The 27721-nt window shown below is 43.4% G+C and overlaps 1 protein-coding gene across 3 annotated transcripts; it reads left to right on the plus strand.

The window, feature by feature from the left end:
* Nucleotides 1-1105: 1105 nt before the first annotated feature.
* On the plus strand, nucleotides 1106-27721 carry CCDC77 (coiled-coil domain containing 77). 3 transcript variants are annotated; one of them, XM_004318891.4, is made up of 12 exons: nucleotides 1106-1182; nucleotides 4164-4216; nucleotides 5872-6115; nucleotides 9146-9288; nucleotides 16508-16604; nucleotides 17502-17574; nucleotides 19378-19469; nucleotides 20406-20554; nucleotides 23884-24100; nucleotides 25339-25464; nucleotides 25563-25715; nucleotides 26598-27721. In XM_004318891.4, the coding sequence occupies exons 2-12, from the start codon at nucleotides 4179-4181 to the stop codon at nucleotides 26742-26744; spliced, it is 1479 nt and encodes a 492-aa protein (XP_004318939.1). In that variant the 5' UTR covers nucleotides 1106-1182; nucleotides 4164-4178; the 3' UTR covers nucleotides 26745-27721. The 3 variants fall into 3 exon arrangements, with proteins under 3 accessions (XP_004318939.1, XP_019781483.1, XP_073645275.1); XM_019925924.3 differs by lacking the exon at nucleotides 1106-1182 and adding an exon at nucleotides 19277-19304 and having other exon boundaries at nucleotides 17502-17537; XM_073789174.1 differs by lacking the exons at nucleotides 1106-1182; nucleotides 9146-9288 and having other exon boundaries at nucleotides 16500-16604.

Here is a 27721-nt window from a genome sequence, read left to right on the forward strand (position 1 = left end):
AAAAAGTAGATTTAGAGGATGGCAAGTTCCTTTTAGACTTCCTTAGGTCTCAGACCAGTGAAGAGTCCCAGCTTTTCCATACCAGTAGTGTTACCAACCAGGGTCCTTGGATTTTTCAATCAATAGAAATTGATAAGAGGCCAGACGAGGAATTCAGGCAAGGCTTTATTGGGACTCATTCTGCAGCAGGGAGGGAGTGAAAACAAGTAACAGGTGCCCTTGCTCAACCCCGGGCCGGAAGGGTGGCTTAGGGGGTCTGCCTACCCCCCCGGTAGTGCTGTGTGCACGGATCGTGGCAGGTGGGTTTTGGCCTTGTTGTATCTTCCTGTTCCTGTTTTGCCCCAACTGTGCAGGCATTCAGTTATTTTTAGTCTCTCATAGTTTCTTTGTATTCTGTTGCTGGAGGAGACGTTTGTCCAGGTGCAAGCATTGCAGTAAAGGGTCCCACATCCCAGCCTGTCTCAGTAGCTGCAGCTCTGATATTAAAGTGCCTTTCCCCCTACACCCAACTCTTCTGCAAAGATGAGATCACAATTAGCTTTTGAACTAACATATATGATTAAAGACAGTTTCTCACACCTCTCAGGAAAAGGAGGGTGTGTCTGCTACCTGATAAAAACAACATTTATATACATACTCCTCTGACTGTAGAAACTGATCCACAGGTCCTGTCTTGGCTCTACACCATCAGGTCATTGAAGAAGAAACTATCTTCTCAAGGCTCTTCACCTCCTTGAGATAAACTCGTATATTCCAATTCATAATAATCCTGTGATTATGCACAGCATTTCTGCATCATCTTTCATGAAAACAAAGTAGTTGAGAAAGCCTAAACTGGGAGCCCTAAAGTGCGCCAGAACTAGGGCGTCGGACCCCAAACATCAACACCACCAGTACCGGGAGGCGCTGGGTTGCTCGTGTGCCAACTCCTCCATCCAGAGAGCTGTGTGCAGAAGGAAAACTACATTTCCCGGCGACCTCTGCGGGGCAAGGCGCGCGAGGGAGGGCGGGAATGGGGGGGCGGGCCTCTGTGTGAACAGCTTTTCTATTGGTGCGCAATCCAGAGGGCCGTGTAAACCAGTGGGCGATTGGACGGGGTCTTGCACGTTCCGTGGCGCCGCGACGCCCGGTGGTTTGACTTGTTTTTCGGTTGGGCTCTCGGCGTCTGCGGCTCTGCGCGGCGTGAGTAGAGTTCCGGTTTCCGGAACGGGGGTCGGGGAAGGGGTCTGGGGAGGAAAAGGCGGGTTGCGGGGAAGTAACTGCGGGAGGAGTGCGAAGGGGAGGGGTGTGAGTCTGAGAGGGCGCGTCGGGAGGCCGGAGGGAACCGTTAGCATCTGCCGGAGGGCTGGTGGGGCGGGGGAGGGCGCTGGAGGATGGGAGGCTGTGGTCACCGGGGGTCAAGGCGGGGAGAAATGGAGAAAAGAGTACGGAATGTGGGACCCTGGAATTCCCTCACCCCCCGCCGGTCTCAGCCTCACTTTCCTCACTTGTAAAGTTGAGGGGTAATAAAAATACTAAACAGAGTTGTGGAGTAAAGAAAATAATAAATGTTCAAGTGCTAAGCAGATGTTAATTGTAAATAGATAAGCTATAAATATATATACCTAAACAGGGGTGTCACAGGGATGGATAGAAGCTGGATGAAACTCAGTAGTTTGTCTATAAACAAGGGTATCGTTCTTTCGGGAGATAGAACCATGTTCCCACCTACAGGGAACGTACCCCATCGTGGGAGAGGTGGTAGCCACAAAGAACTCTACTGTGTTCAGTTTTAGACAATTACAAATGGGATTCTTTTGCGGTTAGTTCATTTTTGGATGGAGAGACGCAGAGAAGAGATGGAGGAGGTAGTATTTGAGTTTTCGTGCGGAGATGGGATTTCATTAAGTGAAATAATGAGAGTGGAGGGAAGTATTGGCCCGCTGGAGGGAGGCTCATGTACAAAGGCACGGAGGCAAGGTTATCTGGAAACCAAGGGCACGTTAGGGGAGTGGAGGGAAGTAAGGTAGGAGAGGTAGGTTTGGTCCTTAAATTTAAAAAGGCATGACGTTTAGGCAGAGTTTGATTTAGTGCATTAGACTCTCAGGAGCCATGGATGAATGTTACGACTTATTAGAAGATGGTCCAGGAGAGGGGCGGGTGGTAAAAGAGTTAAGCCATTGTAGTAGGGTAGGGAAGAAGATGTGGAGATCCTGAGTTAACATGGCCATTGTCCGAATATACAGGATTTTCATACGGTTGGATGAAAGGGTCAAGAGAAGGAGTATTGAAATGATGAATTTAAATTTTCAAGTCCAACATAGAGTATGGATACCAAGGGGGAAAGCAGGGGTGGGATGAATTGGGAGATTGGGATTGACATATATGCACTATTGATATTATGTAAAAAGATATCTAACGGGCATGTACTGTAGAGCACAGGGAACTCTACTCAGTGCTCTGTGGTGACCTAAATGGGAAGGAAATCCAAAAAAGAGGGGATATATGTATACGTAGAGCTGATTCACTTTGCTGTACAGTAGAAACTAACACAATATTGTAAAGCAACTATAATAAAAATTAAAAAAATAAAATTTCAAGTCCAGGTGGTTTGGAAGATGCTGAATTATTAACTAAAATATGAAAAAAGGAATATGTTTGGATGACAAAGATGCTGTATTTGGTTTGGGAAGTGTTAGCTTTGAGGTGCTAAAAAATATGTGACTTGAATGATTTTTTTTTTTTTAATATTAAGGAGTTTCATAGGTCAATTTTGACCAAATCTTTGGGTTCATGACCCAGGAGTGAGCTGTTTCAGTCTGGGATTTTTTTTTTTTTTTTAAGTTAAACATTTCAAGCTCCAGTGGGACATATAGGTGAAAATGTCTGTTACATAATTGGAAATTCAAGTCAGGAGATGAAAAGAGATGTCATTTATTCATTAAACAAGTACTTGTTTGTTACTCTTTGCCAGGTAGTGTTTTAGATGATACAGGTAATCATAAAAGCAGTGGGAATAATGATGTTCCTGAAGAAATGGATAGAGGAAGTAGTAAAGAAAGTTGAAGACAGAGCCTTTTTTTTTTTTTTTTTTTTAATTTATTTGGCTCTGCCGGGTCTTAGTTGCGACATGCGGGATCTAGTTCCCTGACGAGAGATGGAACCAGGCCCCCTGCATTGGGAGCGTGGAGTCTTAACCACTGGACCACCAGGGAAGTCCCTGAAGACAAAACCTTTTGAACCAAGGGAGTAAAATTTTCAGTGAAAACAGCAGTCACCTGCATTTATTGAGTGCTTAAATGTGTTGGACACGTGCTCAGCCCTTTTGTTCATTTAATCCTTACACCAACCTATGACATAATGCTATTATTATCCCCATTTTCTAATAAGTAACTGAAGTTTAGAGAGGTTAAGTAAAAACTTGCCTGAGGTCACACAAATAATAGGGGACAGAACCTTGACTCAAATCCAAGTCTGTCTGATTTCAGAGCTCTCAACGACAAAGCAATATTTTAAAAGGGAGGTTAACACTGTCAAATGCAGGAGTGACTTGTTGAATGGAGGAGGATGGGAAACAATAGACACAGCGCACCAGATAAAGATAATATCAATGGCTTTGTATTTATCTTAAATTTAGCATGATGGGTCCTCTACCTTAATATCCACTTAATTTCTCTTGGTTATTAGAAACTTTTCTGCATCTCCCTCTCCTATAATTTCAGCAAAAGGATTGTAAATTTGTTTTGCATGTAAATTTGTTGCAGTAAACCTTCATACTAAGGCTGTTCTTTTGTCTGCTTGTCCATCGAAATACTAAATGCCATTCTGATTTTATTTGAAAATAATAATAAGGAAGAATGCCTTCATAGAATTTCAGGATTTGGAACTACTTTAAAGAATACTACATTCTAAAACATCACATTCTGGGGTGTCCCCTGGTGGTCCAGTGGCTAAGACTCCACCTTCCAATGCAGGGGGCACGGGTTCGTTCCCTGGTCGGGGAACTAAGATCCCACGTGCCCAGCAGTGTGGCAAAATAATTAAATAAATAAACAAAAAATAAAACATCACATTCTGATGCTGTCAGAAGCACATCTGATGCTGGTGGGGAGGGACCTGTCTGTACGTCCTGTACTTTTTTTCTGTTCCTGACCCCTCATTTTGAGTTTTTGTGTATTTGACAGGTGGGAAAGGACAGCATGAACTTTACCCCGACGCAATCTCCTGTCTGCAGAAGGTAAGACATTTGCTTATTTTTGAGCTGTTGAAATAAAGAATCCAGACTTCTGTCACCTTAGTACACATTGGCTTAGGAACTAGAAGAGTTTTGGATTTGGACTATATTAGACCTCATTTCTCTAATTATGTGGAATTTAGATTAAAAACTAGGACATAGTAAATGTTAACACAAGAATACAGGCATTTTATGTGGGCAGTAAATGTTAACACAAGAATACAGGCATTTTATATGGGCCTCATACGGTGCCAGTGGACCCTTGGATTATAGAGGAAACAACCAATAGACAAACACAGGGGACTTTGGACTCTGCCTCTGTGTCAACCTGCATGATGCCTCATCTTCATGCTCATTGCCACACTCTCGTTTGCAGAATCTCAGAAATACCTCTTAGTTTATCTGTTAACCTATATCCCAGAGTTATAAGGCAACACCTTTTCAAAACATGAAACTAAGTACAGTAATATTTCTGTTGTGAGCTTTTGATGATTGAGAAAATATTTGTTCTTCATGCTAGCTGAAAGTGGATTTTAATGTCTTTCCTGTACGTGCTCACTTATTAAAAGTGCTGCCCATAACCTTCATTAACTACAACTCGGGGCTTCTGGTATAAAATTTCTCTACTCTGTGGTCTATTTTGTTGTTGTATAATAAGTTGCAGGCAGTTAGCCAAAGTGGATTAATTCTCACATGAGGATTTCATTTGTTTTCATTTGTATCATTTGTTTTCTAACTTTCATTGTTTTCAGCTTAAGTCTCTTGTTTACTAAAAGCAAACAAACAAAAAATCCCTCTGGTTCAGCCTTTGATTAGCCTTTGATCTTGGCTGGTCTTGGTCCATGTAATTCAAGTCTTTGATGCTAGAGACTAGGGTCTGATTGGTCGTGTGGTTACTGACTAGCCTGTATTTTCTAATCCTGAATCTTTATCATGCCCTTCCTTAAAAGTTTTCCCACTTATATATCTACCCCTAAAAATAAACTGTTTCATTATGCATGTTTTAATCTTAAATGGCAATATCGTCTGTATATGCATCTACATGCATTTTTGCATTTAATGTTTAGATAATTCATTCATATTCATACATGTATCTGTAATTCATAGTTTCTATAACTTTGAGAATATTCCACTGTATGAATATACCATAGTTTATCCACTATCCTATCAAACAGACATTGGAAGCTTTACTGTTTTTGTTATCACAAATAATGTTATTATGAACATTTTTGTATGTGTTACCTCATATGTCTGTGCAGATAAAAGAAATTGCAATTTTACTAGATTGTGCCAATTTACTGTCTGTAGTTTCACCAAATTACACTCCATCAACAGCACATAAGTTCCTATTGCTGTATGTCTTATAGTATCAAATTTTTGACTGTCACTATCTGGTCTTACCTAGTTGATATTCCTTTTTTTTTTTAATGATTTTTTTTACTCTCTAACTTGTATTTTGAATCCAGCCTTAAACCTTTAATACGTGGAAAGCAGTTCATAAGATTATTCACAAACCTGTAACATCAGACTTTCAAGGTTTGTGAGCACCTTAATTATAAGCAGTTTAAGGACATAAACCTGATTTTTAATTTAAGAAATTGTAACATCTCATAAATGTCCAGACAGTTTATGAACGTGTCCTTCCTAATCTCACACAGGCTGACGGCTCTCCCCAAGCAGGAGGCTGCCGGTGGCTTCAGTGGCCCCACCAGGTGGAAGGGGGTGTCTTTCTCCGATTCCGTGCAGTCAACTCCCTTGCCTTCAGTGGAAGATCGTCTGGCCGTCCTCTGCCCTTCTCAGGAGCTTCTAGAATATTACCAGAAGATGATGTCTGAGTGTGAGGCAGAAAACGAGGGCCTGTTGAAGAAGCTGGAGCTGTACAGAGAGGCCTGCGAAGGGCAGGTGAGGAGGAGCCGGTGCCCCCTCGTGCACTCTGCGTGAGCCCGTCCCTTGCTGAGAAGGCCTTTGAGTGCCAGCTGGTGTCACAGTACACTTGTCAACATCCTCTTTCTTTTTTTTAATTAATTAATTTATTTATTTTTGGTTGCGTTGGGTCTTCGTTGCAGTGCGTGGGCTTCTTATCGCGGTGGCTTCTCTTGTTGCGGAGCACAGGCTCTAGGCTCGCGGGCTTCAGTAGTTCTGGCTCGTGGGCTCAATAGTTGTGGTTCGCGGGCTCTAGAGCGCAGGCTTAGTAGTTGTGGCGCACAGGCTTAGTTGCTCCGCGGCATGTGGGATCTTCCCGGACCAGGGCTCAAACCCATGTCCCCTGCATTGGCAGGCGGATTCTTAACCACTGCGCCACCAGCAAAGTCCTCAACATCCTCTTTTGATCCCCTCCACCCCAGCTGAGCTGCCCACCATCTGGGTGCCCCGTTGGATCACGATGCCCTAAAGTGCTCCATCTCTAAAGTCTTCACTCTTTGTCTCAGCCTCTTGTGCACCTCTGGTTCTCTCTCCCTCACACCTGACCTCGCTTCGGTGTTGCCTCCACAGCTCCTGGCTTCTCAGTGTGCTCAGGGCAGCAGGGCAGCTTCTGGCCACCGTGTCCCGCTTCTAACCCGAAGCCCATGGGCTTCTCTCCAGTAGTCTAGTCGCTGTGCTGCCTGCACGCGGCCCTGCTCATCTGCACCCCTTGCCCGGCAGAAGCCCTCCCTGTGGCTTAACCCCATCCTCGACCACCTGTGTCCTGGAGCAGGGCTTCTCAGCCTTGGCCTTACCGACGTGAGGGCTGATGATTCTTTGTTGTGAGGACCGTCCTGTGTATGCAGGATGTGTAGCAGCATCCCAGGCCTCTACTCGCTGGATACCGGTAGCCCACCCCACCCCCAAGTTGTGACAGTCCAACATGCCCCCAGATGTTGCCAGATTTCTCCTGGGGGCATAGGCAAAACCACCCCAGTTGAGAACCACTGTCCTAGAAAGGTCACAGGTCATTACAGGATAAATTCATGGTAAACAAATCATCTGTATCCTCAGTCACCACGCAGCAGTTTTCTTACCCATCAGTGATCGGCTCCCCGTCCCTGCACGCCTGTGCCCTGCCTTCACTGCTCCCCTCCTGCCCGCATGCTCCCTGTCTCCTCAGGCAGCCTTGCTTCCCAGTTCACAGAGGGAACACCAGCTTCCTGCCCATCCACACACAGTCACCTGCGTCCGTATCCATCTCCTCCTCCTTACTGATCCAGGGACCACAGTGAGCTGAATGATCCAGCACTTTCTCTGCTACCCAACCCCCTTTCTTTCCTAAGAAACCCTGCTTTGCTACCTCGCCTCTTTGTGTTTTTTTGTTTTGTTTTGTTTTTTTTAATTTAATTTTTGGCCATGCTGCACGGCGTTCAGGATCTCAGTTCCCCGACCAGGGATTGAACCCGGGCCATGGCGGTGAAAGTCCCAAATCTTAACTATTAGGCCATCAGGGAACTCCCCTTTGTGTTCTGTTTTTAACCTCTTGCCTGACGTTGGCTTTTCCTCCTCAGTATATGGACAGATTCAAGTCTTTCCCAACAAAAGAGAAAGGCACCCCTCTAGCTGCACCCCCACCTACTCTCAGCGGGGAGGCGCCTTCTTTCCCAGCCACCCTTCCGGAATAGTTTGACTTCCTCACCCACTCGGCGACTCCTTGACTGTGGTTGGGTCCTGTCCTCGCTGCTCCACCTGTGGACTCCAGGACCTGCGGCCAAAATTACCTCATCTCTCTGTGCCCTTTGCAGTGTTTGTCACTGTCGACGTCTCCTTTCCCAAAACTCTGCTCCCGTCTTGATTCCGGTGTCATTTTTCTTTCCCAGTGTCTGTCGCCCTCTCTGACCGGTTCTCAGTGTCCGTTGACAGCTCTCCTTCCTTAGTCTTCCCAAGTTCTTCCCGACTCCACCGTAAATGATCTCATTTTATCCATGCATTGTAGTTCTGCCTATGGGACTGTGACATCCAGGTAACTAGTCCTGACTCGTTCTCCTCCTGAGCTCCAGGGTGGTGTGTCTGTATCTGAACGAACCTCCTTTTCCTCTCCCTGCCCATGTGTGCGCATAGACCACTGCCATTTCCCTCCATTCACCCCTGTCTCTTAACTTTTCTTTATTCTGTGCCTTCGTGACTGGCGTCATTGCCTGCAGGTCTGCCCAGCCCTCCATTCAGTCATTCGCTAAGACCCACTGATTCTGCGTCCTGAATGTCGCTCAGTCCCTTCCGGCCACCTCATCACTGCTGCTGCCGCACTATTCAAACTCCAGTTTCATCTCACCTGAGCATCTTCCACGGTCCCAGCCTCCAGCGCCACACCACCCCGGCCGCCTCTCACTTTCCACTCCAGCGATGCTGAGGTCCTCGTGGTCGGCCAAGCATTTCCGGCTCTTTGCTGGTTTGTGCTGGTTTACCACGCTCTTTCCCGAGAGCACTGCCCTCTGCTTGTCTCTAACGGCCTTCCTTTCAGGCTTCAGCTTTCTGGTGGTGGACGCTGACTTTCCCCAACAGGCTCCAGAGATTCTTCTCCTGCCGTACCTTCCCCCTCTACCATTTTACCGTGCGTGCTTCTCCATTAAATAATTCTTGCATTTTAATTGTTGGCATGTCTGTCTCCCCACACAATTCCTCAGCTCTGTAGGCAAGAATCATACCTTTTCATCTTTGTTTTCCGGAATTTCATAACAATGCTTCTTACATAGAAAGCATTAAAAGTGTGACTAGAACAGGTGGATCACGTGGCGTCCTGGGTTCTCTCGTCTGTAAAAGGAACCGTGAGAGCTCTGATGTTGAATGCAAACGTCACGCTCACTTTGTAGTTTTCAACTTGTCTGTACACAGCCTTTTGTTGTCATTTGGATCCTGTATTGATGAAACCATCTGCTTTGTAATATTTCTACGTGAACTGACTCTGCCGCATCCAACGAGAGATACTCCTATGAAGCCCAGTGTGTTTTCAACTAACTTTTTCCCCAGCATAAACTTGAATGGGATTTGCAGCAAAGGGAGGAAGAGATTGCTGAGCTGCGGAAAGCTCTAAGCGACGTGCAGGTCTGCCTCTTCCAGGAGCGGGAGCATGTCTTACGCCTCTACTCAGAAAACGACCGACTGAGAATCAGGTACCAAGTGAGAGAAGGGAAATGTTGGGGGTATATTTCTAAATCAAGCTCAACAGGATACATTTCTCTGTGGTCCTTCTCTTAGGTTGCATTCCCAGGGGACAGGCTCTGAGATGGAGATTTGCCGGCACGATGGTTAGCAGGGAGGCTCTTAGGAAGAACAGCTATGAGCAGATTTGGGTTGAGGGAGAATTTGAGCTGTGGTAGAGTCCACCGAGGTAACAGAGGCCTTAGCCAACCCCGCAGCGGGTGGTCAGTCATTGCATGCAGGCTGCCACCAGGGAGATAAGCTCGGGAGAGGCAGCCCCCTTCAGTCAAGGGCAGCTCCCGGGTTATGGGCATCTTGGTCCTGAGGGCAGCATCTGAGCAGTGTCCCATGGCATCCACTACAGTGCACTTTTTTTTTATTGTGGTAAAATATACTTAACCTAAAATGTACCATTTTAATCATTTTTAAGTGTAGAGTTCAGTATCAGTAAGCACATTCACGTCATCCTGCAGCCGTACCGCCATCCACCTCCAGAGCTTTCTCATCATCCCAAACACTAAACCCTAACTCCCCATTGCCCCTCCCCCAGCCGCTAGTAACCACTCTTCTATTTTCTGTCTCTATGTATTGGACTATTCTAGGCCTCACATAAGTGGAATCATACGGTATTTGTCCTTTTGTGTCTGGCTTATTTCACTTAGCATAATTTTTTCAAGGTTCATCCACATTGTACAACATATGTGTCAGAATTTCATTCCTTTTTAAGGCCAAATGATATGCCATTGTATGTATACACCACATTTTGTTTATCCATTCATGTGTTGATGGACATTTGAGTTGTTTGAACCTTCTAGCTGTTGTGAATAACCCTGCTCTGGACATGGGTGTACAAATACCCGTTCAAGTTCCTGCTTTCAGTTCTTTTGTGTATCTATCCAGAAGTGGAATTGTTGGATCAAATGCTAATTCTGTGTTTAATTATTTGTTTTGAAGAACCAGCATACTGTTTTCCACAGTGACTGCACCATTTTACATTCCCACCAGCAGTGCACAAGGGTTCCAATTTCTTCTAAAGCACGCCAGCACTTGTTTTCCATTTTTTAAAAAAATTTATTTATTTATTTATTTATTTATTTTTGGCTGTGTTGGGTCTTCGTTGCTGCACACAGGCTTTCTCTAGTTGCGGTGAGCGGGGGCTACTCTTTGCTGCGGTGCGCAGGCTTCTCATTGCAGTGGCTTCTCTTGTTGCGGAGCACAGGCTCTAGGCGCGCGAACTTCAGTGGTTGTGGCTCGCAGGCTCTAGAGCGCAGGCTCAATAGTTGTGGCGCACAGACTTAGTTGCTCCATGGCATGTGGGAATCTTCCCGGACTAGGGCTTGAACCCATGTCCCCTGCATCGGCAGGCGGATTCTTAACCACTGCGCCACTAGGGAAGTCCCTGTTTTCCATTTTTTAATAATAAGCCATCCTTATGGATGTCAAGTAGTATCTCGTTATTTTGATTTGCATTGCCCTAATGATTACTGATGATGAGCATTTTTTCCATTGCTTATTGGTCATTTGTATATTTTCTTTAGAGAAATGTCTATTTCAGTCCTTTGCCCATTTTCGAATCGAGTTGCTTTTTGCTGTTATTTAGTCTTAGGAGTTCTCTATATATTCTGGATATTAATCCCTTATCAGATAAGTGATTTGCAAGTGTTCTCTCCCATTCTGACAGTTGCCGTTTTACGCTTTTAATAGTGTTCTTTGATGCAGTAAAGTTTTTAATTTTCATAAGGTCCAATTTGTATATTTTTCCTTTTATTGCTTCTGCTTTTGGTGTCAAATCCAAGAAATCATTGCCAAATCCAATATCACTATGGTTTTTTTCTAAGAGTTTTATAGTTTTCTTTTTTTTTAATTTATTTATTTAATTTATTTATTTATTTTTGGCTGTGTTGGGTCTTCATTGCTGCACGCGGGCTTCTCACTGTGGTGGCTTCTCTTGTTGCGGAGCACAGGCTCCAGGCGCGTGGGCTTCAGTAGTTGTGGCACATGGGCTCAGTAGTTGTGTCTCACTGGTTCTAGAGCGCAGGCTCAGCAGTTGTGGCACACGGGCTTAGCTGCTCTGCGGTGTGTGGGATCTTCCCGGACCAGGACTCGAACCCGTGTCCCCTGCAATGGCAGGCGGATTCTTAACCACTGCGCCACCAGGGAAGCCCAGAGTTTTATAGTTTTCGATCTTACATTTAGATTTTTGATCCATTTTGAGTTAATTTTTGTATATGTATTAGGTAAGGGTCCAACTTCATTCTTTTGCACGTGGATACCTAGTTTTCCCAGGACCGTTTGTTGAAAAGACTTCTTCCCCATTGAAAGTTGAAAATCATTTGACCATCTATGCAGGACTTATTTATGGTCTCTCTGTTGTATTTTGTTGGTCTATTTGTCCGTCATTATGCCAGTACCACACTGTTTTGTGTGTGTATATGTGTGTGTGTTGTTTTGTTTTGGCCACATTGCATGGCATGCACGATCTTAGTTCCCTGACCAGGGATCGAACCCGTGCCCCCTGCAGTGGAAGTGCAGAGTAGTAACTGCTGGATTGCCAAGGAATTCCCTTTGTTGTTGTTTGGAGTACCACACTGTTTTGATTACTGTAGTTTTGTACTAAAGTTTTGAAATCAAGCAGTGTGAGCCCTCCAACTTTGTTCTTTTTCAAGATTATGTTGACTATTTGGAGTCCCCTGAGGTTCCATATGAATTTTAGGGTAGATTTTTCTATTTCTGTAAAAAATTTCGGGATTTTTATAGGAATTGCACTGAATCTATAGATTGCTCTGAGTCATATTGACATCTTAATGTTACATCTTCCAATCCATGGACACAGAATGTCTTCCCACTTGTTTATTCTTTCATTTCTTTCAGCAGTGTTTTCGGTGTGTAAGTCTTTCCCTTCCTTGGTTAATTCCTGCATGTTTTATTCTTTTTGATGCTATTGTATATCAAATTCTTTTCTTAATTTCCTTTTCGGATTGTTGACAGTGTATAGAAATGCATATTGAATTTGTGTTATGCTCCTTTGCTGAATTCACTTACTAGTTCCAAGAGTTTTTTGCGGAACCCTTAGGGTTTTCTATGTATAAAATCGTGTCATCTGTGAACAAAGGTAATTTTATTTCTTGCTTTCCTATTTGGGTGTCTTTTCTTTCTTTTTCTTCTCTACTTGCTCTGGCTAGGACTTCCAATACTTTGTTAAATAGAAGTTGTAAAATGGGCATCCTTGTCTTGTTCTTGGTCTTAGAAGAGAATTTTCAGTCTTTCACCATTGAGTATGATGTTAGCTGTGGGTTTTTCATATGTGGCTTTTATTGTGCAGAGGTTGTTTCCTTCCATCCCTAATTTGTTGAATGTTTTTGTCACAAAAGGGTGTTGAATGTTGTCAGATGCGTTTTCTGTATCAGATGATGATCGTATGTTTTCTTCCTTCACTCTGTTAATGTGCTGTATTACTTTGATCGATTTTCATATGTTGAACCATGCTTGCTTGCATTCCAGGAATGAATTCCACTTAACATATGGTGTATAATCCTTTTAATATGCTGCTGAATACCAGTTTGCTAATATTTTGTTGAGGATTTTTATATCAATGTTCATAAGGGATATTGGTCTGTAGTAGTTCTGTAATGTTTGTCTGGCTTTGGCATCAGGGCACTGCTGGCTTCATAGGAAGTGCTAGGAAGTGTCGCCTTTTCTTCAATTTTTGGAAAAGTTTGAGAATGATTGGTGTTAGTCCTTCTTTAAATGTTTAGTTGAATTCACCACTGAAGCCGTCAGGTCGAGGGTTTTTCTTTGTTGGGAGGTTTTTGATTTACTGATTTAATCTCCTTAATAGTTTCAGCCTTGACCTCATGCCTAGCTTCCCTGGACCATACTGAAAGCTCACCTTCCACGTCACCTGATTTATGGGTCAGAGTAATGTTCCAAAGTATGGAAAAGTTGTCTCCAGAAGCTGAGGAGTTCTTCCTGCATTATGCTTCCTTCTTGGTGGTGGTCGGTGTGAGGTGCAGGGATTTGTCCCTGCCAGTATCCTGGCAAGCCTACATCAGACTCCTAAAACTTCACTGACGTGCCTCGTAGGGTTTACCTCTGACCCTTTAGAGCTCATGTAAGGTTCTAACACACTCGCCACTTCTTGTCTATCCAGTCTGATTTAATAGGACATCTCAGTAGTGAACTGATATGATGTGTGGAATGGCCAGATCCAGGTCCTTTTGGACAAATTTGATAGAGAGCAGAAGAGTTAACGAGGTCCTAGGGAAGCCTGTAAAAGTATACTGTTGTTCCCCTCACACGAATGAGAACTGCTCTGGTCCTGTTACGAATGGGAAGGAATACATTTGCTTAATCAGTAGCCACATGCTGTGTACCTAAAACCAAGTTAATTTGCTCTAGCAAAAATACTGCTACATCTGGCAGTCACCGGAATTGGACCTACTTGGTAGTAGCCCACTGTTACTGTGTGGTTTTGCATGAGTCATACTTGTGAATGGATGGGGATTTGATGGGGACCTCCACCCCTGCATCCTTTAGGTCTTTATTTGCCATCGTGGCTGGGGTGGGGTGGGGCAGTTTCAGAGGCTGCCACTTGCTTTAGCACAGAAACCAAGAAAGCAGTTTGGAGGCTTTGCCAGCTACCAATTATGTCCATTCCAATTATACGTTTGGAGATGGGGGAAATGACCACTGACTGGGTCTGGATCCAGTGGACCCACTTTGAGCTTGAGCTGGACCTGGACCAAAATTCCATTTATTGCATGGTTCCCAAATGCCCTAGATAATGCTCACGTCACCAGGTGTCAGCTGAGACTCTGCATCCAGCAATCCTTGAAATGTCTGGGTATTTCCTTTCCCACAGTGTACGATTACTTGAGTAAATGGCTTAAGCCCTTGGAGGTAATGAGGGAATCATTACAATGTACACTTGCTGTGGTATCACCAGGTCTTACTTCCTGGGAGATACAGCTTCTCCTTTAGGTAACAGTCTCTGGGTCTTAAAACTAGCAGAGGTATGGAAAATGGGTCAGAGATTGTGAGTTTGTATAGAATATACAGCCCCCAGCTCCGCCCCATTTTTTTTTTTCTCTCTTGGCTGTGCTGCACAGCATGTGGGATCTTAGTTCCCCAACCAGGGATGGAACCCATGCCCCCTGCAGTGGAAGTGCGGTGTCCTAACCACTGGACGGCCAGGGAAGTCCCCCCCGCCATCTTTAATTTTATTTAATTGTTTAAGCTATACCCTGTTGATCACTCATCTGTCTTGCTCCTAAGAACACTGTGTTCTGTAACACATCGTATCACAGGCTCTGAAATGTCATTTTAAAATTTGCTTCCTTGGTCCATTTCTGGTATCAACTGTCTTTGGTTGGGTTCCCTGGAAAACAAACTCTGCAATGGAGATTTGCTTGCAGGAGGTGTGTTGGGGAGTGCTCTCAGGAATAAACCACCTGTGAGGGAGTAAGGGAAGTCTGAGTGGGCAGAAGTTGAACTGCGATTCAGTTACAGCAGGTCTCAGTCACTGCCATGGGATTGACATATATACACTAATATGTATAAAATAGATAACTAATAAGAACCTGCTGTATAAAAAAATAAAATTCAAAAAAATTTAGAGGTAAGGTCTAGATAAATCCTATTTAATTTAATTTAGTTAATTTTTTGGAGCCTGTTGCAGATGCTGACTCCTCTCTGTTGACCTTTTCTTTTTTTAATTTATTTTTGGCTGCATTGGGTCTTCGTTGCTGCGTGTGGGCTTTTCTCTAGTTGCGGCGAGCAGGGGCTACTCTTCGTTGCGGTGCGCGGGCTTCTCATTGCGGTGGCTTCTCTTGTTGCAGAGAACGGGCTCTAGGCTCGCGAGCTCAGTAGTTGTGACTTGCAAGCTCTAGAGCGCAGGCTCAGTAGTTGTGGCGCACGGGCTCTGGGCTCGTGGGCTCAGTAGTTGTGGCTTGCAGGCTCTAGAGCGCAGGCTCAGTAGTTGTGGTGCACAGGCTTAGTTGCTCTGCGGCATGTGGGATCTTCCCGGACCAGGGCTTGAACCCGTGTCCCCTGCACTGGCAGGCGATTCTTAATCACTGCGCCACCAGGGAAGCCCTGACTTTTTTTTAATTGATGTATAGTTCATTGACAATGTTTCAGGTGTACAGAAAAGTGGTTCATTTATACATATGTATATCTATATGTATGTATGTATGTACACATATACATCTATTTTTCAGATTCTTATATAAGTTATTAAAGAACACTGAGTAGAGTTCCCTGTGCTATACAGTAGGTCCTTGTTGGATATCTATTTTATATATAGTGGTGTGTATCTGTTAATCCCAAACTCCTAATTTATCCCTCCACTGCTTCCCCTTCGGTAACTGTAAGTCTGTTTTCTATGTCTATGAGTCTATTTCTGTTTTGTAAACCGTAAGTTTGTTTTCTATGTCTATAAGTCTATTTCTGTTTTGTAAATAAGTTCATTTGTATAATTTTTTTAGATTCCACATATAAGTGATATCGTATGATATTTGTCTTTCTCTGTCTGACTCACTTCACTTAGTATGATAATCTCTAGGTCCATCCATGTTGCTGCAAATGGCATTATTTCATTATTTTTATGGCTGAGTAATATTCCATTGTGTATATGTGTGTGTGTGTGTGTGTGTGTGTGTGTATATGTACCACATCTTTATCCATTCCTCTGTTGATGGACACTTAGGTTGCTTCCACGTCTTGGCTATTATATTCAATAAACAGTGCTGCTGTGAACACTGGGGTGCATGTATCTTTTCAAATTAGATAGTTTTCATCTTTTCTAGATATATGCCCAGGAGTGGGATTGCTGGATCATATGGTAATTCTATTTTTAGTTTTTTAAGGAACCTCCATACTGATTTCCATAGTGGCTGCACCAATTTACATTCCCACCAACAGTGTAGGAGGGTTAATCCTATTTAATTTTAACTTGAGGTTATCATTGCTTTAAAAATAAATGAGGGACTTCCCTGACAGTCCAGTGGTTAAGACTCCACGCTTCCATTGCAGGGAGCATGGGTTTGATCTCTGGTCGGAGAACTAAAGATCCTGCATGCCAAGTGGCATCACCAAAAAAAAAAAAAAGAAAAAAAAGTCAGAAGGGAGAGCCTTTAAGCAAAAATTTACTTACTCTGGACACTGTTTGCTTATTCTCTATGAGAACTGCAGGGAGCTAGAAGACAAGAAGAAGATTCAGAATCTCTTGGCTCTTGTGGGAACAGACACTGGAGAAGTGACCTATTTTTATAAGGAGCCTCCCAACAAGGTAAGTAGTCCTTTGTATAGCAGGGTGGGCATGGCTTTTACAAAATACAAGCTGGGGTCCATAATCAGAATAATTTTGGTACTTGTTAAAGAAGCTAGAAGGAGAATTAGCTATGGTAGTCTCACATTTACCTAAGTTTTCAAAGCATTTTCTCTAATTACAAAGAGCTTTGTGAGTTTTTTTCAAAAACCTTGGAAGTAACATTGTTTACCCCGTTTCACCGTTTGGAAACCTAAAGCTCAGAGGAGATGTTTTGGATGAGATTAGAGAGAACAGCAGGAGCAGACTTAGTGTGGGAACAAGTTTCAGTACTAGTTTCTTTTAAATCTTTGTTTATACTGATGACAAAATTCATGCATGGTCTTTGTTAAAATAACACACATATTTCAGGAATCTAACATAAAAGTGGCAGTCTCCCATAATTCTGTACCCCAGAGATAAAGCTCTTTTTCCATTCATATAGAAATATTTGTGTATTTGAGATTTTCCTTTTTTCACTTCTGTAAGCAGTTCTTCAATGAGCAGTTTTTATACATATCTATATATGCATACTTCTGTGTTTCTGTTACTTTCCTAAAGGACCTTGTCAAAGACTGCTTTTTTTTTTTTTTTTTGGCTGATATTACCAAATAACCCTGAAGTTTTATTTTTTCATTTATATCACCAACACTGGTTTTATCCAATTTATATTCAGAACACTGGGTTTTATCCAATTTGTTACTTTGTCCACTTTGGTCTCTCATATGCATGACATCCTCATATGATTGTATCGATTTTGACCAATTTAATTTACGAATAATGTTTAATCTGCAGAACTAAAGCTAAAAAGTGAAATATTGCATTTATAAGAAGGCTATTTCTGTACCTTTTTTTTTCTCTTTTTTTTTGATTCTTCAGGTCAGCATTTTCCAAAAGACTATCCAAGCTGTAGAAGTAAGTGAACAGAATGAATCTTCAGCTTTCAGAGCAGGTACCAACCACATTATTAGAAATTCTTATTGATGCAGAATTAAAAAGCACAGTACAAATAATTAGAAACTTTTTCATACCATATAGTGATAATGAATGTTCGTAATGATGCCTCTGGAGTCTAAGGTCTTATTGAGCTGCCTTTTTTTTAAACCTTTCCATGACGTTTTAATGAAGTAGAATAAAAAATATATAATTAACATGCTTATGGTGGTAAGTCATAAAACAGATTTGGACAACTTCTGGAATCACAGACTATTAATTAGCCTCTCTAAGCCTCAGTCTCCTTATCCTTCTCTCTCTGTTTTTAATGGAAATCCCAATTTTATTTCTTTTTCTTTTTTTTTAGTTGAGATATAATTGACATATAACATTAGTTTCTAGTGTACAACATAGTAATTTGATATTTGTATATATTACAAAATGTTCACCACAGCAAGTCTAGCTAACATGCATCACTACGCATGTGGTTACAAGTTGTTTTTTTATGTGTGATGGGAGGTTTTAAGATCTAGTCTCTTACAAAGAAAATGAAAACTTTAATTTGAAAATGTATGTGCATCCCAATGTTCACAGCAGTATTATTTATAATGGCCAAGATATGGAAGCAACCCAAGTGTTCATCAATAGATGAATGGATAAAGAAGATGTGGTGTGTATATATACACACAGTGGAATACTACTCAGCCATAAAAAGGAATGAAGTCTTGGCCATTTTCAGCAACATGGATGGATTTAGAGGGCATTATGCTAAGTGAAATAAGTCAGACAGAGAAAGACAATATCATATGTTATTACTTACATGTGGAAGCTAAAAAATAAAGCAAACTAGAGAATAACAAAACAGAAACTGACTCACAGATACAGAGAACAAACTAGTGGTTACCAGTTGGGAGAGGGAAGGGAGGAGAGGTGAAATAGGGGTAGGGGATTAACAGGTACCAACCACTATGTATAAAATAAATAAGCTACAAGGCTATATTGTACAGCACAGGGAATATAGCCAATACTTCATAATAACTATAAATGGAGTATAATCTGTAAAAAATTTGAATCATTGTGTTTTACACCTGAAACTAATGTTGTAAATTAACTATACCTCAATTTAAAAAAAGAAAAAAATAAATAAGCTTCTTTTTTTTTAATGTTTATTTATTTATTTTGGTTGTGCCGGATCTTAGTTGCGGCACGCAGGATCTTCGCTGTGGCATGTTTACTTGCGGTATGCAGGATCTTTAGTTGTGGCATGCAGGCTTCTTAGTTGTGGCATGCACTTGTGATCTAGTTCTCTGACCAGGGATTGAACCCGGTCCCCCTGCATTGGGAGCACGGAGTCTTACCCACTGGACTACCAGGGAAGTCCCTAAATAAGCTTCTTGAATTATCTAAAGAATTAAATTATGTTTAGTGCAATTTTAGTGTTGCTTATTTTTAAAATCATCTTGTCCATTGAAAATTGGGTTATACATTATAACTAAAATGTTTGGACTTAGTATTTTTATTCATTACCCTTTCTAATTAAATAAGATTTTACAAAGAAAATAGACAACTCCAAAGAAAATTGAGTACTGTATTCTTCAGAAAGATGAATATTACTATCCAGATGATATCCTAGCAGAGTTCCCTTAAGAGATTCCTCTTTGAACAATTTACCACTATAGTTATTGTACATTGTCTTTTTTCTTCCTTTCCTTCCCTTACAGATAAAGGAAACCAAACTCCTCTGCAAAGGTAATGCTGATGCTTGAATAGCAGAAAGAAAAGCTAAGTAAAGGTCTCCCCTCACTTTTATGTTCTATTTTAGATTCTAAAGGCAGCAGGAGAAAACCAGCAGTGAGACGGAAGGAGGAGAGTGCCCAGCTGCACCAGAGGGACGTGGAGACCCTCATCCTGCAGGTACAGACCACAACCATTTCTGTCCACCAGCCTGGCTCGGGCATCACATATGCCTAGTGCCTCCTTGCCCACATGGTCCATCCAGACGCCATGTGATTGGAAGGCTGAGGTTCTTAATTTCCCAGGGTTCTGTGTTACAACCGTTACCCTGTATTCCACCATTCTAGCAGTGCTTTTCTGAACCTGCAGTTCGTTCAGCTCGTAGGCCGAGCCCTCCCAACAAAGCCATCACAGTCAGAACTCCCTCTGGAGCTGGCGCCGAGACACACAGAGCTGCAGTTGTCTGTCCCGATACACTGACCTTCAGGGATGAGTCCATTTGTCTGGTGCGTGTGTTCTAAAGTCTAGGAAAGTAGCAAGTCATCCTCTAACCACCTGGTCTCTCTATGTCACTTGCAACCATGATTTTTCATCTAGTTGCACTCAAGTTCCTGTCCTCATCAGGGGGCGTATTGATTTAAATGACTGTTTCTACCTTTGGCCAGTAGCTCCATTTGGGGTTGTGACGGCCAGCCTCAGAGAAGGAAATTACATTATACACATTCTGCTCTACTTGTTAAATTTAACGATGAAGAAACGAGTCATTCTCTCTCTGTGCAACTAGGAAGTCTTAAAAGGGAGACGGTCCTAAAAGTCCAGAAAGGGAGGTGGTGAGAAGATGAGAGTCCCAGGTAGGGGAGACTGGCTTTTCCAGCTTTCCTGGTGTGATGTAGGTGTTTTGCTCGGTGTGGACGGAGTCTGTTCTTGTGTCGCCTAAGCCCACTTGTAAGATAGTGAAGAGGAGTCCAGCTGAGATTTTTCTCCTGTTTGTTGTGTTGCTGTGCTTTTGTTCGTGGGGTTTTTGTTTTTAAACTTTTCTGGAGAAAGGCTCACTTAGAGGTGAGAAGTGAGTGGGGGAGGGCAGGAGTGGACACCTCGCCCCTTTGGCCCGTCCAGGTGGAAGCGCTGCAGGCCCAGCTGGAGGAGCGGAGCAGGCTCTCGCAGGAGCAGGTGGCGGGGCTCGTGGAGGAGAGGCGGATCCGCATGGAGGAAGTGCAGGCTCATCAGCAGAGGGATCGGGAGAGAGTCGCAGAGCTCACCAGAAAGTGAGTGTTCAAGAGGGCCGCACCAGTGGGTTTAAGGTGTTTGCCGCTGGTTTAGAAGGTGGCAGTCCTGTCCGTTCGCAGCACGGGGTCCCGGCGCTGAGGATGTGTCTTATCAGACGCCCGCCTCTCTCCAGGCTCCTGGGTGCGCTGATGCTTCTCCTGAAGGGCTGGGGGGATTCCACACACTCCCTTCAACCCATTTGCGGGTTTTAGCTTGATCTTATTGTCAAGAAATGTCCTTTTCTCCACTGATGTGTTACCTGACTCAGTATAACATACCTGCACAAGAAAATGGAAACTATCTGAACCTGCTGTTTTGCCCCAGACCTGCCTGCCTGTCCCCCCGCTTTCTGCAGTCTGCTTTCGTCCCCCCATTTTACTAAGTGTGCCCTCTCTGACGTCATCACTGATTTCTTAATTTCTGTGACCAGTTACCTCTGCACAGTCCCAGCTGTAATGAGTGTCTTTCTATGTGTCTGGCCCCTCTGATCACCCCCTCTTTGAAATTAGTCTCCCTTGGTTCCTGCAGCTCCTGTCTTTCCCTCCTGTCTAACCCTCCTCAGCCTTCTGTCCACTTCCAGTGGCCAGAGCTGGGCTGTAAAGGCATCTTCAGGTGAATATGTTTGAACACCTCAAATTTACTGTGATTGAAACTCAACTTTCTCTTTCCCAACGAGCACCCCTCCCCCACCTCAAACCTGCTACTTCATTCTTTTCCCATTTCTTTTTTTGGTGTGTAATTTATTTTATTTTATTTATTTTATTTTTGGCTGCGTTAGGTCTTCATTGCTGCACACGGGCTTTCTCTAGTTGTGGCGAGTGGGGGCTACTCTTCGTTGCAGTGCACGGGCTTCTCATTGCAGTGGCTTCTCTCGTTGCGGAGCACGGGCTCTAGGCGCACGGGCTTCAGTAGTTGTGGCACATGGGCTCAGTAGTTGTGGCACACGGGCTTAGTTGCTCCGCGGCATGTGGGATCTTCCCAGACCAGGGGTGGGACCCATGTCCCTTGCATTGGCAGGTGGATTCTTAACCACTGCACCACCAGGGAAGCCCCCCATTTAGTTTAATGCTGTCACATCCACCTAGTTTACCAAGCTGGGAACCTCAGGATGATCTTCGACTCCTGGCTCTCCTGTTCCCTAATTCCAGACCCTGTCAGGTATGAGCCTGAGAAACCTGTGTCCAGTCCATTCTCTGCCCTGTTTGTCTTACCACCTTGGCCCAGGCTGTGTTCTTGTTTAAATTGTTGCAGTAACTGACTGTGCTTCCTGGCACTGGTCCCCTTGTGCTCTGCAGGCTTCCTCACTGCGTGTATCTTCTGATGGAGTCCTGCTGCCTCAGCCCTTAGGAGCCTCATCCCTCAGTCTCTGCTCCTCTGTGGCTGTAGTTCACCTCATTCTTCAGTCAGACCAGTAACACCGTTGTTCACAGAGCACTTGCGGTGTAGGAGGCCCCTCACTATGCAGTGTCACCCCTTCTCTGACACCTTTCCCAAGCAGAGGTACACGTCTCCTCCCCCATTTCCTGGATGACCAGCATGACTGCGTGGTGGGCCTTTTCACCTTCTGTTATAACTGTGTCTTTGTTCCCAGGGTCTGGCTGTAGCCTGGGCCCTGCCCCGTGTGCACAACAAATAATTCTGGAAGACTTGCTGATTTAGCTTACCTTCTCCTTTCTGCATTAAACTTCCTACATTTTAAAATAGTTTTTCACGTTGCATTCTTCGTCCTGTTGTGTTTTTTATTTGTCTTCTCAGACTTTCTTTAGTGTCTCTTCCTCCATTTTAAAGTGTGGTCACTAGAATTGGAGGTGATACTCAAGTTGAGCTCTCTGATCAGTGCAGGTAGAAGATGCCTCCCAGCCCTCGGCAGGCTCTGCTGCTTTTAACATAGTGTCATGTTTGCGTTTGGCTGGTACTTCTCCGTTTTTATTGTTGGTATTTTGTGCTTAAGCATAGCAGCTCCACTCTTTGTTGGGTTTTAATTGTTTTTAAGGGAACAATATTTTTAAATTGTCATGGTAAATTGTAACTTTATATCTGTCTTCCAGATTATTAATAACCATCCTAGTTTAGCGCCATCTGTGTATCTGAGCACACAATCAGCTCCTTCCATTAGCTCATCATCCTGAGAGTACTGAATGGCATGAAATCCAAGGCTATTAATGGCTGCCCTTTAGGTGTCACTTTCAAACCATTTGTACGCTAACAAGATCATGCTTTCCCAGTTTGTAACTGAGACCATAACATAAGATAGAATAAAATAACTTGTTGAAAGCAAGAGCAGTGCTTGTGATAACTGAATCAATTTCTCCCTCTTTGTACACGTGTGCACGTACCTAAATAAGGATATAAATGTGTATTTTCTGTATATAATATATCTATTCCTCTGGTGACAGGTACCTTTCTGGCGTTATGTTATCATTTTCCCCTTATCTCTGTACTGTGTTACTCATGAAAAGAACTACATGGATCTGACATTTGTTCAGTGGAAAACTGCAGTGGTTGCCTCACGGTATTTAATACCTTTTGCAAGCAGTTTGATCATTTGATACAGTATTTTTCTAGCTGTTGATATTAAACTAATGAGTTCTAACTCTTAGGGATATTCTTTTCTGAAGATGGAAACATCATTTGCCTTTTCCTAAATCTCAGTCAGCAGGAATCTATATTTAGTACCTGTGTGTATCCAGCAGTTGGTACTGTCCTTGATGATCTAGTGGTATCGGGGCAAAAATAAATGATAAATAAGGTTAAGCGAGTGTCAAATTACAGCGCAGGGACGTAGATTTAAAGCGATGGGGAATTTCAGAGAATGAAGAGACTGCGTGGGCTGAAGTGGCTGAGGTGCCGCCATAGAGGAAGTTGATCTCGAAAAAGGCCAGGATTTGATGCTGGGCAGCTTACACGTGGAGCACAGCACGGAAGAAAGCAAAGCTGTTTTGACATTTTAGAACTCGTGCTAACCTTCATTCAGAACACCATGGTTTAGTTCTTTATTGTAAAGTCTGATGCCTGGGAAAAGTCCATACTTAGGCTGTGTGTAAATATTTCTATAGTCCTTCTAATCATATAACCTGAAATCAGCCCTCGGGAGAATATCTGTAATGACCAGTGTGTGAACCAGTGTAGATGCTTATACTTTGTCCAATAACATATATAAGATTGCCAGTGAACAGATGAAGCGTGTTTTTAAAACTGCTAATAATATTTTACAGAGTTTACATATTGTACCATCTTTAAGGACCTGTGTCTTTGCTTTGTTTGGAATAACTGTGTCACATGTGCTGTAGAAGCATCCTCCTGTCCGCATTTGTACATTCTTTCCTAGTCTCCATCACGCCAAGGAACTGCTCTACGAGAGCACCAAAGACTTCTTGCAACTCAAATTTGAAAACCAAAGTAAGGAGAAGTCCTGGATGCTTGAAAAGGATCATTTGATGTCAAAGATTAAGCAATACAGGGTGCAGTGTAAGAAGAAAGAAGATAAAAGTGGAAAAGTTTGGCCAGTTCATGAGAGCCATTACCACCAAAATGAATACATTAAGGTAGTTTCTTCTTTTACAGAATTTTTTTTTTTTCTTTCTGGAATTGTTGAAAGAACTCAGAGAATTTCAAAGAACCTAATAATTGTCAAATAAGATCTATTTAGTCCGGGAAGCTGTTGTAGCGGCAACCTCAAGAAGTAGGTTTCAAAGAGTAGCTCATCATTATAGTGTTTGCACATTCAGAAAATTAAAGTATGGCTCGATCGATAAATTCATTCTACAATTACTTGTCGCAGTCCTACGCTGAGCTAGGCTCTGGGGCAGTAAACAAGCTGTTACATTCTAATGGGTGAGAAACAACAGCAACATTAACAAATAACCAAGGAAACGATGGGTTATAAAAAAGTGGTACTGGGAGTTCCCTGGTGGCCAGTGGTTAGGATTCTGGGCTCACTGCCATGGGCCCGGTTCAGTCCCTGGTTGGGGAACTGAGATCACACAAGCCACGTAGCGTGGCCAAAAGAACACCCCAAAAAATTTAAATTAAAAAAAAAATTAAGAAGTGGTACTAAGGAATAAAAGGGTTGTATGAAGATTATATATTGTTGTTGGAGGTGTACTTTCGTAGAGAAGCACAGGGACACCGTCTTAAGTCTGGTGTTTTTGCTGAGACCTGAAAAACGGGACTGAGCTTGCCACACAGACCTCGGGGAAGAGCATGAGGCAGAGCGAAGAGCTGGTGTGAGGGAGGAGGTCGTCGTGGGCCTGGAGGAATGAGCTCGGAGGTTGGGGGGGCGGCCCTCACGTGGGGCCTTCCCGGTCCTGCTGAGAAGACGCAGCCCTCAGCTTTTCTATGTCTTTGAAGGATTGTGTGTAACGAAGTGACTTCTGATTTGGGTTTTTTCAAGATCATTCTGGCTGCTCAATGGAACATGTGTATTTTAAGTGTTGTTGATGTTTTTTCCTTTTTAAAGAAGAACTTCAGAAATATGTCCCAAAACGTATGTTGTAATGTCTTACTTGGTACAGTTCTGAACTCCATTATCTGACTCTTCCCAGAGCCAAAAATATTTGTTTTATTTTAAAGAATTTCTACTGTGTACACTTTAGGAAAAAAGCTAAGAGATTCCTCTAGAAATAGGTTTTCAAACATTCTCCAGAGTTCCTTGCTGGAGTCTTGTTGCTTAACTCATTTTGTACTTCTAGAAATCCTTTCTTTCCTTTCTTTACCTAAGTGCTATATGAGTAGTCTGAATTCCAGAACAGAGTATTAATTTCTTTTTCCTTTTGACCTATAGTCCCTGAAGGAAAAGATAGTACAAGAGAAAAAGCTGTCCAGCATGTACCAAGAGCAGTGCATTTCCCTAGAAGAAGAACTTGCCCAAATTCGTGAGGAGGAGGGAGTGAGGAGAGAGATCTTTAAGGTGTGAAGTTCTCTGCACTCGCGACGGGGTGGGCAGTGCAGCTGGCGCGGGGATGCTCCCTCAGCTCCACAAATGCCCTCCTGTGTCCCTGTGTTTAGGATCGCACCAACAAGATGGGGAGGCGTCTACAGGTCATGACGAAACGCTACGAGGCCTTGGAGAAACGACGTGTCTTGGAAGTAGAAGGCTTTAAGACTGATATTAAGGCTCTCAAGCAAAAACTGAAAGACTTGGAGCAGATGCTCTATAAGGTAATAGATCCTGAATTACCAAGAGGGAGAAAAGAGGTGCAGGTGAGCCGACGGGCACGAGGGCCCCTCAGAGGAAAGCTGGGCCGCATCCCCACCCTTTCACTCTCACAAAAATCAGTTTAAACAGTGCATGCCGGAGGGAGGACAGAATAGACTGAAGTAATTGAATGACGGCATCATCATGCTCCCACCTAAGCTAAACTCAACAGAAATGTTCATCCCGCCCAATTCAAGAAGTAGATTAAAAGAACTGTGTCTACGGGGAATTCCCTGACGGTCCAGTGATTTGTACTCGGCGCTTTCACTGCCAGGGCCGGGGTTCAGTACCTGGTCGGGGAACTAAGATCCACAAGCTGCGCGTGCGGCCGAAAGGAAACAAAGCACTGTGTCTGTTTTACAGATGGGGAAAGCGAGTAGCTGAGTTAAAAAGCAATTTTTCCTGTCAGACCTGGCTTTGTGTAGAATCCGAGTTGCCCTCAGTGCCTCCTTGGAGAGGTTTAACCGGTCATCCACACACCCTGAATGATCACTGTGCGACAAGCAGGTTAATGACAGAAGAGAAGAGATGCTTTCTTTCATTGTTTGGCAAATTTACTAATAATGTTTATATCGGTCTCTTCCTTTTACTCATTGTTAATTGCTGATTGACCTCTATCTCAAGGCTCCTTTACTATTGTGTGGGAAAGCAAAGTGTCTCATGCCCTTTGTGCCTTAATTCTACTCCGTATTTTCCTTCTTTTAGCTAGTCACTAAACTAAGGCTCGAAGCTATCCTATGTACTAAAAGACTCATAGAAAGGAGCCAACAGAGCCTGGTCTTTATGACTGGTTTCTCTCTGGCATCTGCCGTAATCATTTCTTCTTCTTCTTTTCAAATCTCTAGGCAACACTTAACACCCGGGCAAACCAGGATCTTGCCATCCTGTGTGAGGTTCGTGACAGCAACAGACGGGCACATAGAATACAAGGAGAACTGAAGAACCTCAAGTCCAAAGTATTCAGCCTGGAGAACGAACTTAGACTCTGTTGATGTTTACTTTTTAGGACTGGCACACATCTGGAGTAGGTCTGCTTCCTGAAATGTGAGGAAAAGGTCACCTTCTCCCAGAAACCGTAGGCACAGAGTTGTCTAGGGTAGTGGTATCCGTTATTATAAAGGCAAGGTAAAGATGAGCTTTTTTTGCATCCTAAGCTTTATGATTTTTTGCTGTCCTGTTAACCTTTTCTGTGTTTTTTTTTTTGGGGGGGTGGGGCTGGGGGTGTGATTTGGTCTGGATTATAATCTGAATTATTTACAGACTTTCCCACAGTATTTCTCCCATTTATAATGACAGGGGTTTTTTTGTTTTGTTTTTTTTTTAAGAGACAATGACAAAAAAGAAAGCGTTTTTGCTGTGAGCTTGGCTGAGTGTTAGTGGGAGGAGCGCCCACCCCAGGAGATAAAGACTCTGGTCTCAGTTTGCCTTTCTCCTGGGCAGAGGGCAAAGGCTGCAAATCACAGCCTGTCAAACGCGAATCGGCCGCAGTTCTGTCAGCCCTGAGCTGTACGGCCTGAGTTCCTTTCTGGACACCGCATCTCAGGAAGTTTCACCAGAGGGCACCAGAGGCCCTACTCTTAAGCAAAATGTTTGTCTAGGAAAGGAAAGGTGCCACTTTGGTAAGCATGAGTGAAACTTCAATGATCCTTGTATGAAAATTTCAGTGTTTTACCAGTACTATGGTTTTTTTTTTTTTCTTTTTCGTTACACGGGCCTCTCACTGTTGTGGCCTCTCCTGTTGCGGAGCACAGGCTCCGGACGCGCAGGCTCAGCGGCCATGGCTCATGGGCCCAGCTGCTCCGCGGCATGTGGGATCTTCCCGGTCCGGGGCACGAACCTGTGTCCCCTGCATCGACAGGCGGACTCTCAAACACTGCGCCACCAGGGAAGCCCCAGTACTATGGTTTTTTAAAAATAATGTATATATTTTAATTTAACTATTTTTCAATAAAATATATATTTGAAAATA

Source organism: Tursiops truncatus, chromosome 11 (genome assembly GCF_011762595.2).
Source record: "Tursiops truncatus isolate mTurTru1 chromosome 11, mTurTru1.mat.Y, whole genome shotgun sequence".
In the NCBI taxonomy this organism is placed as follows: domain Eukaryota; kingdom Metazoa; phylum Chordata; class Mammalia; order Artiodactyla; family Delphinidae; genus Tursiops; species Tursiops truncatus.